The following is a 19,182-nucleotide window of genomic DNA, read 5'->3' as shown; positions in this document are numbered from 1 at the left end:
ATAATCTAAAGTGAAATAAAATTTGGAATTGAAAAGAGGTTTATAAAATAACCGTATAAAAGAAGTTGATGCGTCACATGTAAAGAATAGAAATTTGTAACAAAATTCAATCAATAACGGATTAGTGACCTTTCTCTGCTAACAGTTATGAAGTAGAAAAACAATTGACTCTTTTTTTAAAACAGCCATTGTAATTCTTTATTCTTTTCTTTCCAGCGTATGCATACATGCACAATAACCAGGAACTCATTGACTTTCCTGCAATACTTTCGATACTAGTTTCCATTGTTAACATATCAGTGACCTTGGGAAGTGTGATCTATATTCAAATACATGGCATTTCCTTCCAAACAGTGATATTTGAAACATAGCGCTTTACGTTTATCAATCTCCAAAGCATTGTTAATTTTTAATTGTAAATTTAAGGTAAGTAGAATTTGCTATCCTTGAGAGAATATATGAATTTATGAAAATGAGTGCATATAACTTAAAATATTCGACATCATTAGACTGTACTGTTAACAGATAATTAGCAGATTTATTGTTTGGAAAATTTTCTATGAAAATAGAACTTTTCTTTTTCATATATGCATAACGTATAAAGAAGTCAAGGCTATCAGTGTATAATGTTTAATATAACAGTAAGATAAAACTTCCAGAATCTGAAAATTTTGTTTCGAATTATTTCTTGATAATTCTCAGAAGAAATTTTCCTTTGCTAATTTTAAAAACAAATCATGAAATAAAATCGTATTAAAAATACTAAAAACTAAATAAAAAAACATCAGCTCGGTATCTTCTCATTTTGTTAAGACCGTGTATCACTATCTTCATTGCTGTATCATTACTGTTGCATCGTTCTTTATTTTCGTTTTATCAGTATGCTTTTCCCTCCTATACATATATATATATTTATAAGATATTATTTTACTTTTCATTTGTTGTTTATATCATACCTATAATTACAATTCATTTTGTTTACGTAACTACCCATCTAATTCTTGGAAGTAAGAGTCCATGCCAGTGGTTTCCAACCGGTAGCTTGCGGACGTCTAGCAGCCCTCAGTCAACACCTTCTTAAACACAAGCCTCCCTACTGAAGGATCGTAGTTTAGTGACGTCACAAACCGTTGGCCTTCTCGATGGGGTGCGAAAAATCGCCCTTAAACCAAGGCCATCTAGATGGCATTAGCAAGTTAGGGGAATTTCGTCCTTGGTCGTGAGAAGACGCGTGAACCAAGTCTCCTTAATTTGATATTGATTTTTTTTAAAGTACTGTGTGCCGTTATGCCGAAAAAATTATTGTGACGGTTCAGTATCAGTATATAGATTTCCTAAGCAACAAGATGTATTACATAGATGGTTAAAATCGATACCGCGAGAAAATTTTACCATTTCGAAGTATTCTCGGGTAAGTTAAGCCTAACTTGAAATTTAAATTTATTAAGGTATTTGCTTCTGCTTTAAAAAAAAATGGATACGTTAATATTAAGGAATTTCATTTTTATAGAATACATTGTGTATAATATTGTGTAATTACGTATCGATTAGTATAATTATGTATCGAATTGTATGGTTAATTATTATGTATCGAATTGTATGCTAAATATTGACTGACTGATTAAAATGTCCAATTTTTTACTTTTTGATTAATTTTATAACTTGGAACTTTTAACTTCATACGTATATGGCAGCAAATGAAATTATTTAGCTTAATATTTAATATATTTACTAAAACTAAACTAGTACTAAAAGTTTTTTCTAAAGAAACTGTGAAGGCAATAAATATGCTTATGGTTTTTTTAAATTGTAATATAAAGTGCACAGTTTTGCGACAAACAAGAAATAATTTAAATTCCTAATGCATGAAAATTCAAATACACTCATGTCCATAAATTAAGGATAATTCGGAGTTACGCGGAAATCGAACTCTAAAATAAATATATGACCTCTAAAATCACTACACGCATCTTCAAGAATCATATGCAAATTTCAGGAAGTAACCGACGGAATCTATATAAATATGCTTTCGTCATTGTGACACCGATGGTACGTCACAATGACGAAAGTGTAAGAGAGTGATATATAAGAAATACAGGGAAAGAAGTAAAATTGTTCGCAGGCGCTTTATAAGCATTTCAGTGCAATAACCGAATTGTCAAGAAAAAGCTGGTTGTAGCGCCTCATTTCACAAATGAGAATTTCTCCATATTTTTATTTTTGAAACTCAGATTGATTTTTAAAAATTTAGCATATTTATTGAGCATAATTAGCTTTCCAGATAATTATAAAGCTATTGCATGCTTTCAGGGCTGCATATTTTTTTAGCTTTTCCTATGCTGTAAGGAAATTTGTAACTACTTCTTTAGAAAATAATATTTTAAATCTGAACTAAAATAAAATTTCAAACAAGCAATTTTCTCTGGCAATTTTTATGCTTTTTATTGGTGTAAATAAGTAAAAAATACTAAAATATTTAAAAACGAATTTTGTAAAGTTTTCCTTAAAATTCTAAATTGTGCTGCTTTTTTTAAATTATAGATGAGTATTATAGTACAATTTCTATAAAGGAATTTTATTTCAATCATATTTCATAATACATCATAGTGATAAACACTTTTGACTCCTTAATTTTTATACACTTAATATTAAAATTGTATTTAACAGTAATAATTAATTTTGCTTGTATTTTATAGTGATTATTTTTTTAATTTATTTTTTTCTGCATAAGATTTTTTTATTTACTGTTTACTTTATTAGCTCGAAGCGGCATTTGGCACTGTTTCACTATAAATGTTCGTGTCTCCTTGCAAATTGTTGTTATTAAATATTATCGCCCTGTATTATATTTAAAGAAATTAAATAATGAAGAATCTGCATGAATACATGTATTCATGCATACAATATTGTCACAGTTTCTCGCCCTGTTACAAAACGACGGAATCTATATAATTTATGCTTATGGTTTTAATAAATAGTCATAAAATTTTGAATAATACAATCCTCCACCCGAACATGGGCGTCTGGATGGTCGAATTTCGAATTTCTTTTAATCTATTTCATATTTTGTAAAACTTTAACGAATTTTTGATTAATAAACTCAACGAGTTCAAAGCGAGTAATCGTAACACTGTACGGAAAATAACGTTGTTATCTCCAGTGCGGAAATTTCTAAAGGTATGCTGTTTTCAAATATATGTGGTTTACGGGCGAAGAACATGATATTCAATAAATATAGGTACCACACAAAACGTTAAAAAAAAAAGGTTCCTTTTGGGCGTAATATAAAATCTCAGTGCGTCTAGATTTTATTTTATCTTTTTTTCCTTCATTACACTCAGAAAATTTTTTGCTCCGAATTTTTTAAATTGCTAAAATAAATATTCCACTTTAATGAGTTAATGATGAGATAATCAAATAAACGATTGTTCTGTAATGTTATTATAGTTTTGAAAATCACTGCCTGAAAATGGTCATTAATTTTTTAAAAACAAGTTATCATATCTTGTTTAATTTTACCTTATTTATTTCAAAGCATCAAGTACTATCAATCTTATTTAATTTTATGTTATTTGTACGCAAAATTAAGTCCATAAATTTTGTCCTTAGAGTTTTTACCGTTTTACCAAAGTAAAGATGTTTGTACAAGAATTACGCGTAAAGTAAACCAGATCGTCCCTACTCTTTCATGCGGACATGTCGGTGACGCGCGCCCCGCCCACTGGGTTAGTCTATTTCTTATAAGGTCCATGCTCGTAGTTGGGCTTCTGTTTAAGAAGGTTTTGCCTCAGTCCTGCTTTTAGGCGCCCTCTAGCTACAACAGCAGTATTTCTATGACACAAAAACTTCACTCTAAGTAACCTAACCTTTTTTTAATTCTTGAGTAAAAATCAACGATTAGAAAAAGGACAATTACACGTCATGGACAGGGACGTTGCATTCGCGCCTCATGTGTGTTATCACCTTCACTCTATCTGTTCCCGCTGTTTTATCTGTGTGGCGGATTAGGATTGGAGTGCCTGCTTTGACGCAAGTCTCTTTTTCAGCTAAAGGATGAATTATCCATCTGGCCATGGAATCGATAGTCGCCAATCATTAGTTTAATTGAAATAAATTTATTAAAGTTCGCGAAACACTGAAATTCTTTATAAATAGAATTTTCAGAAGTCATATAAGAATTTATAAATTGTAATTAACTTTGTTAGTTTAGTGTTACGTCACTTTCGACCCTAAATTTAAGGTAAGGCAACCCTAAGGAAAGCAGACATAGAATTTATTTACGATTTCATCTACTGCGGCAGAGTTGGTCGCTTGATGCAGCGATCAAGCGACTGGATTGGATTAGGTAAAACTACAGCTATCTAAGGGAGAGATGTCTAAGAAAGGGACGACACTAGAAGAAAATTACCTCAGAAATGGAAAAAATACGTAAACGCGCATGCCGCTAGTCCGTTTGCAACGTTTTGATGTAGGATTAAACTACCAGTTTACTGGCCGTTAACAAAATTAGCGTCGAAAAAAAGGAACTGCGAAATTCCTTTTGTTGTAACTTTAACGGATTCAAACTATTTCTACTTCATACATAACAAACTTTAAACAAACAATATTTAAGGTATCCATATAAAAAGCATCTAATGATATAATCTAGTAAACATAGTTCATTTAAAAGTGCATATTAAAACATTTGTAGCTCAGCTATGTTCTAGTTGCCGTTTTCATGGCAACAACTTTCAATCGTATTACCAATGCACAGCAGTTAATAAATGTAAATTAATTACGAGAGGCTATCTAGTATGAGAGTGAATATACAATATTCAGTGTAAGATTCAGTGTAGAAGTGTCAGTCGTAGGTGTAAATTGGAAATGAACGCCGGGCATGTCACTGATATACGTAATACGTACTACTGTACGTCGCTCTGGTATGCATGCTGTCCGCTCCGCTCTCAAAAGATTCAACAGTTCCAAAATATGATTCACAAGATAATGACAGATCTAAATGCTACATGAAGAGTTTACTCATGCATAAGGCTGAAATACGGAAAGTTGAAGAGTAAAATGTTTGATGACGTTATGTTAAAGAATTAGTCCGAATCTATATCTAATGTAAAACTCCTGACGTGACATAACCTGATTTTCAGGAAATTACAATATTTTAGACTTCTCTTCACAGCACTCGCAGAGAAATGAAGACGCTATGAACTATAAATTAAAACTCAATTTGTACATTTCTTTTTATTCAGTACAGTGGCGTTCGTATACTTTTTTCCATGCCACATATAAATAGAGTTTCTACATGTTTTTTATAACGCAGTTTTCAAGCTGCCCCATGAAGCTGTAAGAATTATGATATATTTCTTGGTTAGAGAAGTGAGTAAATGCATGATGAGAGATGTTTAATCATCAATCAATGAGGCATCAGTACAATTATTTTTAGATTTGTTTTTTACTTTGTTTTAATAATCATATTAAATTCAAATGTTTATACCTTCAGCAAAATGATGCAGATTTTATATATAAAATGAAGTCAACGAAAGAAAAGTAAACAGATTAAAAGTTTTCTAGAAATGTACATTTTCCGCATACAACACTAACATTTTTGATAAATACTGGGTATGATAAATTTAATTAAGTCATTAAGTATGGCCAATGTGTTTTTGATCAGTCTAATGTTTGAAGCAAACTCGGAACTCAAATAAATTACTTTTTTTTCTTTATCAAATTTAGATTACAACTACAGCTCTATCCTTCTACTTAACGGAAGATTTCCGCACAAACCCATGTAAATGGAATCTTGAATTTTGCTATGTAAAACCGTGTAAAACGAAAAACACACTAAATGTGCATAATTTTGTCATTTATTTACATAAATCAAAAGTAAGACATCTTAAAATAAATAAAGTTATTCTTCGTTCATAAAATAGCAAATATATGCAGGTAATAAAGATAGATATTTAATTTATTTTATAGGAAAATATAAGATCATTTAAAAAATTATCGTAAGTTTAATCATTGTCATCTTTTTCATGAACTGTTAGTCTTTTCTTCTTGATTGGTATGATGTCATTTTCATCACTTGAGCGATCTTGATAAGATTCCGCTTCAATGGTTGACGAATTAAGGAATATTTCAGATCGAGAAGACTTTGTACAGTGAAATCCGTAATTAACAAGTGTCTAGCTTTTTTTTTTTTTTCTTAAATCTTTGTAAACCTCCTCAATACTGATTTAAGCTTACTAAGCTCCGGTTGAAATCGGAGAGCTCGTTCAACATTCGTGTCATATTGTAAAAAATGATTTCCTAATTTTCTTTCCAATTCATGTCCTACGCTGATGACTCTTGCTGTGAATGCAACTGGTTCGGATTGCTCTTCTTCAGAATGATTGTCTTCAACATATTTATTTGTTTCATGAATCATGTTAACTAACGCATCCTCATCTAGTTCTTCGTCAGCAATTATTTCTTCAATATCTCCCTGAGCTAAATCGTCAAAACCTTTTCCTCATATAGTTTGGGCCAATTTATTGATCTGAGAATATTCATGCTTTAATGGTAATCTATCATTCTCATCTTTAGCAGCATCCGGCCTTATTGCTTTCCAGCATGCGTTAATTGTTTAGTCTGAGTATATGACATTCCAACATGCTTAACACAATATAAGATTGCAAATGTCTTTCAAGCATCTATAAGAGTAAGAGATTCATCATTCTCCATTTGTTCTAAAATATACCTGAAGGTTTGTTTGATATACAGTGCCTTAAAAGTCGAAATTATTCCTTAATCTAACGGCTGTAATAAGGAAGTTGTACTCTTTGGTAAAAAGACTTCTACATTTTCGTGTTGTAAATCTTGAGGATGACCAGGTGCATTATCAGTTAATAGAAGAGCCCTTAAAAGCTAATCCCTTTTTACTTAAAATAATTTTTGACATCTGGTACAAACATCTTATGAAACCATTCATTGAAAGCTATGGCAGTGACCCATGCTTTCTTATTTAGCCATCCAATAAACGGGAAGGTTATTTATGTTTCTTCCTTTAAATGAGCGGGTTGTTTTTGACTTTTAATAACCAATGGTTTCATTATATTCGTATAATCGTCTAAAACTTTGCAACAGAAAAGAATTGTTATACTACTTTTCTCTACGTTATGATTACTAACTGATTAGCAAGCTCTAGCTAAATAGGATCTTTCAGACTTTTTTTTCCAGAACCACCCGGACTCGTCAGCATTGAAGAGTTGATCAGAAGTGTAGGAGTTGGCGACAATCATTTCAGCAAAGTTTGCTGGATATTGTTGTGCTGCATCCGAATCAGCAGATGCACTTTCTCCTTTCAATCTTACATTATGTAAAGAATGTCTTTGTTTAAATCTCTCAAACCAACCGTGGTTTTTGAAAAAAGATACCTTTTTTTCATCTGACGAAGTCGTCGGTGACTGATTCTTAAGTACTTTATAAATCTTTAAAGACTTTTTTGCAATAGCATTAGTATAAATTGGAACCCGTTTCTGATTTTGTTCTTCTATCCATATCACAAGTGCCTTTTCCATATTTTCCATTGTATCATCTGTTACATTTGAAATTGTGCTCTTACTGCTACAAGTTCCAGTTGCTACACTTTTTCTAATACAGTCTTCATTTTTTCTAATTATCCTTATTGTGGATAATCATAGAGTAACACTCAGCTGTATAACATGCCTTTGATAGCTTCGCTAGCTAATTTCATATTGCGGGCCAACTAGTTTAGAAATTGTGTTAGCTTCGGCTAAATCTTTTTAGTTAGTCATTAGTTAAGTTCTTATTTCTTACATTTTTGAGTTTAAGCCCAAGTGGAAGCTTTGTTGTACTTCCTGAGAAAGGCGCCATCTGTTAATCTTTATTTTAAGCAATAAAAGCATTCTAGAGTTTATGTTTCTATTCCTGAACTTAAGCGATTATTCGCTTAGCTAAGTTCTTCAACACTTAGTTAATAGATAAAAGTGAGGATTAAATGCATTATTAAAGCCTAAAATGTTCGTTTACATTATTAAGGAAGTAACAAAGTCTATTATTAAAACCTAAAGAACTTTTATGCATTTTAAGAAAATGTATGTACATTATTAAAGATTACAGGATTTTGGATATTTTATTAAAGATTAAATACATATACAGAATATGTATTTTATTAAGGTCTAGAAAATTTGCAATGATTGTTTATAGTTACAGAAAATCTACTGTCTTTTCTTCCCTCTCTGTTATAGAAACTGAAAGGATGAAAACTTTCGTTTATATCTCCATTTTGGCAGCTACCCTGGCTTTATTGTAAGTTTTCGTTTCCGTTTTTAAGTGTTAAAAAATTATGTTTCACTAATTGAAATAATTTTTTTAAAATCCATGCTATCGATATTATGACCAAGTAACATGTTATTTACTTTTTGAAAATATTACTCTTTTAAAAGGAATTAGGTAACTTATTCTAGAAGCTACTATATACATGTATATGAATAACTCATTAAATTATGATTTCTAATTTAAAAATTATAAATTCTTAAAATGAACTGAGGATATTTTGATACCACTGATACATTACTTATGGCTTGTTTCTCTTATTCTATAAGGTATTTCTCCCGCCTTCTTAGCATTGCTCATTTTTCATCTCTCTTGCTTCGAAATAACCTAATGTTTCTACAGTGGCGCCCGAACTAAAAAGGGGATGAATGATGTTTCTTCACCACCAAGATTTGACGATTAAGTCCCCTAAAAGCCCAATCGCCCTTTAAAAGGGGAGTATATAAAATATTTCTCCTGTCGTCTTAGCATGCTTTCGTAGTGTAGTGGTCAGCACGCTCGACGTGAATTCGAGAGGTCCGAGGTTCGGGTCCCGCCGAGAGCATTGCTCATTTTTCATCTCTCTTGCTTCAAAATAACCTAATGTTTCTACAATTCAAAGAAATACGTACCAGAAAATGTAGAAGAAATTTACTAATTTAGAGATTTTAAGTATTTATACATTTCTATGTCTGTGAAAAATTAAAAATTTTCGATTTTAATTTAATATAGAGCAAATTTAGATGCAAGCTTCGTATGCTGTTTGAACTGGTAGTTAACCTTTTTTCAGTTAAATTTCTTTTGCATATATTTTATGAAAAATTCGAAAGATGAGGCCCGGTGGCGCAGTGGCTAGCGCATCGCGCAGCAGCACCACAGGTCCAGGGTTCGATTCCCGGGCTGGGCAAGGTCGACTCAGCCTTTCATCCCTTGATTTCCCTCATTTGGGTCGATAAAATGAGTACCAAGTTTGTTTGGGGACTAAACACTGGGGGCCCTGCGACAAGCTGACCCCTTGCTTACGCAATTCTGTCATTCTGTCTTGCGCATTTGCTTACGCATCCCGGGACCCATGGTCAAGAAAGCAGATTTCGGGCACTGCTGGCCTTGGCCTATTAGGGCTGTTACGCCACTGAGTTTAGTTTATAATTTAGATAGTTTCGCGTTATTTCGTTTATAAAGCATTATTTATTAGAAATTTGACATATAAGTTTTCGATAATTTCGTAGTTTTTCTCACTACTAAAACACCAGTATTCTGAAGCGTTTCTCGTACCTTATTTTCTTAAGTTAGAAAACGTATATTGCAAAAGACCTTTAGCAAAAACAAAATCTAGTTTCCTTAATTTTGCAACTATAAAAATTAACTTCAAATTTTCCTTCATAGTCATTTTATATATGAATATAGTTCTGTTTACATTCATGATATTATAGAAACACAAAAAGCAAAGTTTCTTTTTCTCTTGCAGTTTAGTTTCTGTGGAAAGTTATTCTGTACCCAATTGCAATCAGTGTGACCGACGCATGTGTCCACCAATATATAACTGCTGGTGTGGATATTATATGGACTACTGTGGTTGCTGCCCAATCTGCTACAGAGTGAGTTTACAAAAAAGTCCCCAGTTTCTTATGATGGTGGAAATGCTCCAAGATTCCATTTCAAATTTTGAGAAAAAATAAAAATTTATGAAGTGAAAAGATATTTTACTTCATAAAGTTTTATTTCAAGATTCCATTTTAAACTTTGAGAAAAAATACAAATTTATGAAGTGAAAAGATATTTTAGATACATTTATTTGCAGGAAACGAGACAATAATCCTGTGGATTTTACTGAAAAGCTTGTATATTTAATTCGCTTTGTGCATTTAATCCAGAATTAGCAGCTACATCGTCACTGCATATTACCGCACTTAGCTGAAACCCATATCATACTTGTGAGCACGAAGCACAGTTTTTCCAAAAAACGCGCTTTCCCAGAAATAGTCTGAAAGGCAAGTTTTCGTTCCCAGTTTCTTACGATGGTGGGAGGTAATTGCTTTTGATGCTGTGTTTCACATAAATCGGTTTTTCAGAAGGAAGGATGAAACGGTTTTTAACTACATGAAATAACTAGCTCAAGCAGTTTTAATTAATAGGAAACGACGAACAAATAGATTTGATTGATTAAGGCCTTATCAATTTGAATAAGATTTTGAGCACAGTCAAAGCAAAGGCCTTATCAATTTGAATAAGATTATCTTTCATCAAATAGCGTTTGTTCTGGGTTCATTTCTGAAAACTTTATCTCGTATTAACATCTCACTAAGATTCAAGAATTGTTTCTGACATGGAGGTGATCGCATCTTAAGAGAATCGTTTACGTGCGATCGTGGATTTCTACTTGGATTCTAAATCGCCCTACCAACTTAAGTTGGCAATCTAGCTACATATCGAAAATGTCACATTAGCTTATTTGCCATTTTTATGAATAAATACATTTCACTCAGTGTTTAGTAAATGTTTCACTATTTTAAGTTTTAAATGATTTAAATTTAAATTTCTCATGAAATTGAGCAGATGATTAAAATACTTGATACTATGATTATTGTTTCATTAAGAGTATCATTTTTCTTTATCCGGTCAATATTCACTATGGCTGCATGAATTTGTGGAACATAAAATTATTGAAAGAAGACAAGCATGGAAATCACCTTTTCTATTGGAAAATATATTTTCAGTTTAAAGTTTTGACCATGAAATATTTTCAAATAATAATCAGTCCATCTTCATGCAGTCGACTGCATACAGTTCGGCACGAGATGAGCGGTCCTACGGCACCAAAGCGATGCAACACCAGCTGTGCTGTTATAAGTGATCTATGGCGTCTTGCATATAGCAACCGTCTGCCGTTGTGGTAGTCCTCGGACGTCCAAATCCACGTCTTCTACAGATGTTTTTATTCCTTGAAAAGCGATTCCACAGCTTGTTGATGACACTGCGATGCACATTCAGCTCTCTCGCTACAGCGAACTGTCTTGCACCAGATTGCAACATACCGACAGCCCTTCAACTCATTTCATTGTGCAACTCGAGTCTTTGGCTTACGCTTTCTGCTTTGGTTATCTCGGGTTACACGGAACAATCACTGCTTGCGAACTGATGCATAGTTCGAGCATACCCCTTTTCAAGGCTCTGTGGTGTGACTGCGGTATTGCGTTTTACGCTACTTTCGGTTGCCTATTTGCCTTCGGCAATGCGACCTCTTCCTCATATGTAAATTGTATGTTTTAATTCCACTTTTTACATTCGTGCTCTTTTATATATATATATATATATATATATATATAGTTTATTGCTTATTTTGTGAGCAGGAGTGTATTTCTGCTTAGCCGTTAGCTAACTTAAGACTTAAATTTAAGTTGAATTTGAATTCCTTTCTTTTGAGTTTACGCCATAACTGCTGGCTGATTTTGTGAACACCAGGAGTGCCTTCTGTTAAAATTATTTGAGTTCTTATTAAAAGTGTCTTCTGCACTTTTCTTACGGTGTTGTTCGATTAACTAGACATAGTAATAACTCGCTTAATTCTATTTAGAGGCTTGACTTAGTGTATGCTAATTCAGAAGACAAACAACAAAAATCAGCGTTATATTTACAAAATTTCACAGGACTAGTTTCGATGATTTTACCGAACCACCATCCTCAGCTGCAAAACCGCAGGTTTTAAAAAGATAGGAAAAAATGATTAGATAAGATAAGAAAGCCTGGACAAGAATAAGCAAGTGGCGCCATCTGTTGGTGAAACCAGAACTAAAACATAATTTCTTTAAAGGCCGAAGGCAAATTTGGATAGGAATTAGGATCGTTAACTAGAACAGAAAGATTTTTATGAATGTGAAATGCCTCTAGAAAATCCAGTTCTCCAATGGAAGATGTTTTTTGAATAATTTTGGCAGCAGAAAAATTGAAACTGTGATTTTCGGACCAACAATGTTGCGCAACAGAAGACTTCTGTGTTTCCTTTTTTCTAACATATGCCTCATGTTCCTTGACGCGAAATTTTAAGGCTCTCTTAGTTTGGCCAATGTAAATTAAACCACACTGGCAAGGAATCCTATAAATACCCCAGGAATTCATATCCGGAATGGGGTCCTTAAGTATGGAACTCGGAATTTTATTGATGGGAGAATAAACAACCCGAAAGTTAAATTTCTGCAAAATATGTGCAACTTTATAGCTAATTGATGGAAAGAAGGGAATGACAACAGAATTTTTATAATCTCCTAAAACAAGAGTGTGCCTTTTAGTGTGTTGAGATGAGAATTTTTTAACTGCTTGATTAATAATGTTGGGTGAAAAGCCCAACGTATTAGTGTATGCTACCAAAAAGGGTATTAGTGTATGCTACCAAAAAGGGTGAGACTCTGCAGAACATTACACACTAGTAAGTCTAAAAGAAAAAAAAAAAAAAAAAAAAAAGAACATCACTGAATGACATTTAGGGAAAGAAATCAACATTTTTGAAAACGATGCCAAACATTGAAATTTTGAAATTAAATTGTTCGTTCAATTTTTGTCGAATGTGAGTCAAACTTGTGTTTTACTTTTTATAATGACCGTAACGGTTTCGTAAATATAAGTTTACAGACCGGAAGAATATATAAAAAGTTAAGATTTCCTATTTCATGCAAAATTAATTTTTTTTACATTTCAGAATAAGAAAACATGAATCTTTACATTTAAAACATTTCTGTAAGCGGAAATATATGTCTACGACCCACGGTTGTGGAAATAAATGTTTGGTAAGAACTTTTGTGCGCACAAATATATAGTTTGTAGGCTAGAGTTGTAAGTAGTTTGTAGGTTTAATAGCGTTTCGCTTTTACGAAGCAAAGGTGAGTCATCCACAAATACAAGAAAGATTACCAATTTTATTATTACACCTGAATCTCAGAAGACTTATATCCAAATAATACTTACTCAACAATGAAAGGGAGAAAACAGAACGAATAAATATTTCAGGCGTCGACCAGTGGCGTAAATATGGGCATGCAAGGAATGCCGTAGCATAAGGGCCCGAAGGCTTAGGGGGCCCTGGGATACCCTGCTGAATTCCATTTATATATGTTGGAATTTAAAAGAAGACAGTCTTCTTTCAGGTTTTTAAGGGCCTGAATACAAAGCAATGAAGCTGTATGCTTTTGTTTTGATTCTCCTCTAGAGGAGAGATTTTAAAGTCATTATCTATTAACCGGGCCACACTCTTGTTGGGGTTTATTTTCAGAATAAGTTCTGAATTTCTTGAGGCGAATACTTGACAAAGGAGGCAAAAATGAAGATACAATAAGTCAGGCCCCATGAAGTTCATTGTAATTTTAGAATTCCCAGAAATTCTTGTTTTAGGAAATGATTTTTTATTGCAACCAAATGTCAAATGTGTCAAATGCCAACGACTGGTTGGCGGCAACACTCGTTGGTTACCGCCGCTGGAAGTAATTTTTTTTATCTTCCACTTACCAGCGCGTTGGTCTTCATTAAAGCCTAAAACACTTTCATATTTAATCTGGAAGGTTACTGAATAATTAGCTAACTGATTTAAAGTCAATAAGCGCAGTTCTTGAGAATATTTTGTTCTTACTTTTTAATGTGATTAATTTAAATAAACATGTTTAATTAGAACTATTCAGTGTTTTTTTAAATTACATTAGCTGGACTCATTAAATTCGTTATATACTTTTTCTTTTTTTAAGATAACTATTAGGCGGTTGGCCGCATGAGAGGCTAGTTTTGAAAGAAATGATATAGCGAATATAAAAGTATGTATGGCAAACTCAAACACTCTATCTGGAGTTCTAAAGATATGCTGCTTTTAAATATATTGTATTATGATTTTGCTGTTGAATTGAATTTTATGTAAACGAGATGAACGTGATACATAATTAATAAATTTAACACATAAAATGTTAATAATAATGAAACGACTCATACCAAAAAAAATGCCATCTTATTGAAAAAACTGAATACTGATGTAATTAAATGGGAAAACTGAAATGAATATAAAAATTTACCCCAACACTTAACGCTCCGTCTGGAGTTCTAAACATTTTCTGTTATTCAGCTTTTAAAAATTTTGTGATTTTGGTGTTGAACTGTATGTGGCGTAAATGCGAAGAAAACTATGCTTAATAATAAAGCTAAAAAAGACAAAAAAAAAAGTCCAGTTAGCAAGAGTGGGACAACAGACTGGACAACGTGCTCACCAAGAGCATAAAAAATCTTATCAAACCCTTCTTGGTGGCCGTTAAAATCCTTTATTTATTTTTTTTGGGAGTATCTAAATTTCGGGAGGGGGCTTAAAAAACTTTTTGCATGGGGGCCCAAGAATTCTAGTTACGCCACTGGCGTCGACACTGCCTGACAAATATGACGAGAGAAATTTGAACAATCTGTCTGATTTTTCGTCATGCGATTGACGTATTGCCGTTACTTTGTGAACCAGAATTCCTTCACGTAATTATTCCACATTGTTATCTTCGATCATCTTCAAGACAGAGAAAGAAAACTGATTACAAGTTATAAATACGAGATTAGTATTATAAATACGAGAAAAATATTATAATAAAAAATCAAAATTTCATGTAGACAAAGAATATTCATTTTTAAAAATATAAAGCTAGAGCAACAGCAATTTTCTGATAAGTGCTACCTTCACAAAATTTTACTTGTGTACTTCTCTAGGCCTAATTAGACTACCTACCTTTTTTTTTTAAATCAAAACTCCGACTTTAGCGAGCCGGAAAGGGTTAAGATAAATGCGAGTTTTCCTCTTCGAGGTTTACACTGTACCGTACATTTTCTAAGACTGGCTTATTCATAGTTATGGGCTTTTTTCAAAGTTCAATATGAAAATTAAAAATTAAAATTGAGTGGATTATCTTTTCAGGAAATTTAAAGCATGTCTAAAAATGAAACAAAAGTGCTTTGTGCTTTTAAAGTACCTTTAAGAAAAGTTTTATTTTTTATCTCTCCGAAAAAGAAAATTACTTTAAAATAATACCTTAAAGAACATCTGCAATAGATATAAAGATAAAAATAAAAGACATTTTACAGGCTACATAAAGCTAATTAATTGAAGAATTAATTAAATTATTAAGGTTAATTAATTAAATTATTAAGATTAATTAATTAAATTATTAACTAGTAAATGGTTAATTATGCTAAAAAAAGTTTTCTTTTGGCCTTGTCAATTACTTGATATTGGAAAATTAAGTGCATGGGTTAAGCACACACGCAACAATTTTAGTATGTTATTAGTATCTAATCTGTGAAACCTCTCGCTGTAATCAAGGCTTAAATTCAGACGGACCTTGGTTCTGGTACTTCTCAACTTTTAAATGAAATTGGAATTCAAGCTCGAAACCAGACAAGTCACGGTTTGCCTGTGAACTAGTATGATTCAAATTTTCTCTAGAAGAAATGCAAATAATATTCGCAATAAGTCATTTTCCTTGAATATTATAATATAATTAGACGATAAATTATCGGCAAAATAATTATCAAAACAGCTATGCAAACAATCAAGCTGAAGGTCTTACCTTCCTAAAAGATGTCTCAGAAAAAAGTGAACCTAAATTAAGAATCAATTTATAATTATTCAAATACTAGGATAGCGTACTGTAATTACTGAATACTTTTATTATTATTTTTATTATTATTGTTATTATTATTACTATTACTATTATTATTATTATTATTTAGTGTCCAGGTGAAAGATGCAGTAGCATCGCTAATGAGCGTTGTGCTGGCAGCCGTTGTATGACTCCCGATGGTATACCTCCAGCTCTAGCTATTAACTATCCTGGCCAATGTTTATAAATAACAATGTAAGCAGTTCTGCATTTAATAAATATGTTAAATAGTGGAATCTATTGTGACACCAATTCAACTCTGACAAAAATTAGTTACTAATTCAACTGTAATAAATAATTTGTTAACTAAGAACACTGTGTTTGTCAGATTTGGCTCTGTAACCTGAAAATAAAATTTGTTTGAAACTTAAACCTGACGTCTCTCTTAATAACGAAATCTTCATTAAGACAAAGAGCACTATGCAGAGTGTCCGAGAAATCTCTGCTTACCACGTTTAGTAACTGTACAATGACTGGCGTAACTAATTGATCTGAAGTGGAAATCGCATAATCTACTTATGTCTGAGCTAGCTCCATAGCACCTGATTTAATATATCATTTGACACGGAGCATTTAAGTGGAAGGATAGGCATATTTGTAATACTCACAAATTTCAAAATGAAGACTGGAGTTAAAGTTTGCCCAATAAGCCGCAGCATATAATTTTAGTCTTCGCTAGTATACAGAAGTGTAAGCTGATATATCCTTGCTGACACATCTGAAGAAATCTCAACATTTTCAAATCTCAAAATAGCGCTCTGTTTTCAAAAGTCGATACAGCGCTTTAATATAATATTCTCAAAACAGCAGATTGAAAACTAAAAATTCTATTTTTAATTATTTTCACATTTATACTTAATTAATCATATTTTAGTTAAGATAGTGCCTCGCTCGCTCCATCCACAGCACGACTTTGTATGGAGACATGTCTGGATGTCGGATGGACCTATTTGAACACCTTCTGTAAGAGGTAGTGCAATTAAACTTATGATAATTTCAGTGCACTCTGAATTTAAGAACCCTATAATTTAGTAGGGCATATTCCCCCATACATTTTTAGTAACAGAATGTCACGACGATTATTTACAAAACTTTTCCTTTCCTTATCTGCAGATTGACGCTTTTTGAATCAAGAAATTGATTACTACACAAAATCCTCAACAATTATTCTTTTTAATTGTGAGCTTATCAAAGCTAAATTGAAATATGCTAAAACATTTCACAATATAATGTAAATTTGATATGCGGCATCTTTCTTCAAAACATATAAATTTTGAGTCCGAGGAAACAATTCTCATGAATTGACAGGATCAGTAAAAAGAAGATTGCCTTTAAATGTACCCGAAAAACTTCGATCTGACTGCCCGGTTGTTTGCGAGATACTAAATAATACAATTTCGTATTTTTCCATTTTTAGGACTGTACATTCAAAGCGGACTGCAGTGAAACCTCGGTTCGCGAATTTTAATGCGCTGCTGAAGGCCATTCTTAAGTTGAAATGTTCTTAAACAGAATATTTTCTCTTTAAGGATTAATTTAAATTGGATTAATTCGTTCTTAGATTGCATATTTAATTGCTTATTTAAATTTTACGACAGTATTTTGTTCAAAAATTCATAACGCGAAACCAACGGAAATCATTAAATATAAATAAATAAATAAATAAATATAATATTAAACAGATAAACTAGATGAAAGCTCAGTTTAATATATAAAGCTAAGTGGACTGCAGAAGTGAAAAATGACGAGGAAAGTGCTGTTGTTTGGACGCGAAATTTCTTTTCATAAAAATAATAGGTAACTTATCTTTAGAGGACATTTTCTTTTATCTTTTTTGCTGTTGATGTTTTCGGGTACATTTAAAGGCAATCTTCTTTTTACTGATTTTTTTCCATTTGTTTCTAAGCGCCCCTTGACTCCGCTTGAGACGCTCTGGGCCCTTGCTTCGCTCAAAATTTACTCAATGTTATTTGTTGTTGCCTAAGTCTTAAAGTGCATTTAAAATGAGACATGACATTGTTATTGAAAATGCTAATGCCACAGTTTGCTACTGAATAATTTGAGTGATATCATTACGTGAAAACCTTGCATCTTACCACTTTAAGTTGGTGACGGTTTCGGCAAAATAATTTTTCGGCGGACTGGGGAAAACCAAAATCGGAGCGCGCATCAGTTTTTCAAGTTTCGAGTTTCAAGAGTTGAGAGAGTGATTTGAATCTACGCTGCAGAAGAGAACTGCTGACCCTACGGCTATAAAATTTGCCTCACAGCATTATTGTCTTCCTTGCAGAAGTGATCTAATGCTGCTGCGCCTCCTCCGCAGAAGGGTCGTCAGAATAGACTGCTGCAACCACATGATGAAAAAGAAACTCGCAAGACTATTTACAGCGATGCGTAAGTCCTCACAGGCTTCACAGTCTTGTGCTAATCACCGACTAAGTGAGATCACTGATGGTCTTGTGTTCAGATAGAGATTAAATTTAGGACTTAACAACAGGACTAAAGAGAAGGGCTAGCTCATAGAGCGGTTCCCCCTGAAACAGGCAGCGGGGAGAGATGACGTAGCAATGATGCCACTCAGCGCGGAGATGCAATTGACAACATAGAAATTAGCGTTTTAAATTTGAAGAACCAGCGTTTAAAATGAGCTGTGTGTGAAAGATAGCTATAATTTGGAAGAGACAATGTTACTGCAGTATGCATTTTACACTGAACATTAAAAAATTTAATAGTACTTACTCAATTTTAAAATAATAGATAAAATGCGCTACTCTTAGCATTAAGTTCCTTTTTTTTTATTTGCAGGGACCTTTTTTTTTCTTTAAATGCCTGTTTGTTTCTAATCATTTCTTTATCTGCATGTTAACTAAGAGAACTGTACTACTGCTTCTAAAATAACTATAATAACAGCTATTTAAAATTAATAATAAAAAAAAAAAAACCTTAAATTGGCATAGTTTTAAACATGTATATTTAAACATATATGGCAAAATTTCTGCTAATCTAAGTTTGAGTTTCAGTCTAATTGTAAATTTTACATTGACATATTTTTCTCCCGATTCAATATAATAACATATATTTTTTTAAAATAATTTTGTAACTTAGGCTTACATCAATATTTCATTTAAATAAATACATGTAAGATTGTTATCTTAATTTAGACAAAACAACTTTACTCACAGGACCTAAAATAATTATTTTCAAAAGTGGG

At 32.4% G+C, this 19,182-nt stretch overlaps 1 protein-coding gene across 1 annotated transcript; it reads left to right on the top strand.

Annotated features, from left to right (window-relative positions):
• Window positions 1-220: 220 nt before the first annotated feature.
• LOC118183943 (8.6 kDa transglutaminase substrate-like) lies at window positions 221-16,334 on the top strand. The gene is made up of 4 exons (XM_035353561.2): window positions 221-426; window positions 8,238-8,298; window positions 9,773-9,902; window positions 16,042-16,334. The coding sequence occupies exons 2-4, from the start codon at window positions 8,249-8,251 to the stop codon at window positions 16,156-16,158; spliced, it is 297 nt and encodes a 98-aa protein (XP_035209452.1). The 5' UTR covers window positions 221-426; window positions 8,238-8,248; the 3' UTR covers window positions 16,159-16,334.
• The last annotated feature ends 2,848 nt before the right edge of the window (window positions 16,335-19,182 follow it).

The sequence above is a fragment of the Stegodyphus dumicola genome, chromosome 1 (assembly GCF_044657685.1).
Source record: "Stegodyphus dumicola isolate Sdum_Otavi_A_Nest chromosome 1, ASM4465768v1".
Lineage (NCBI taxonomy): Eukaryota > Metazoa > Arthropoda > Arachnida > Araneae > Eresidae > Stegodyphus > Stegodyphus dumicola.
The sequence above is the reverse complement of the archived record's forward strand: the minus strand, read 5'-3'. Positions and strand labels throughout refer to the sequence as shown.

Bases quoted from the DNA above. Each gene is read 5' to 3' on its own strand.
- LOC118183943 (XM_035353561.2), top strand. From the start codon at position 8,249: ATGAAAACTTTCGTTTATATCTCCATTTTGGCAGCTACCCTGGCTTTA. The intron at 8,299-9,772 runs GTAAGTTTTCGT...TTTCTCTTGCAG, and splicing joins GCAGCTACCCTGGCTTTATT to TTTAGTTTCTGTGGAAAGTT. The intron at 9,903-16,041 runs GTGAGTTTACAA...ATTATTATTTAG, and splicing joins GCTGCCCAATCTGCTACAGA to TGTCCAGGTGAAAGATGCAG.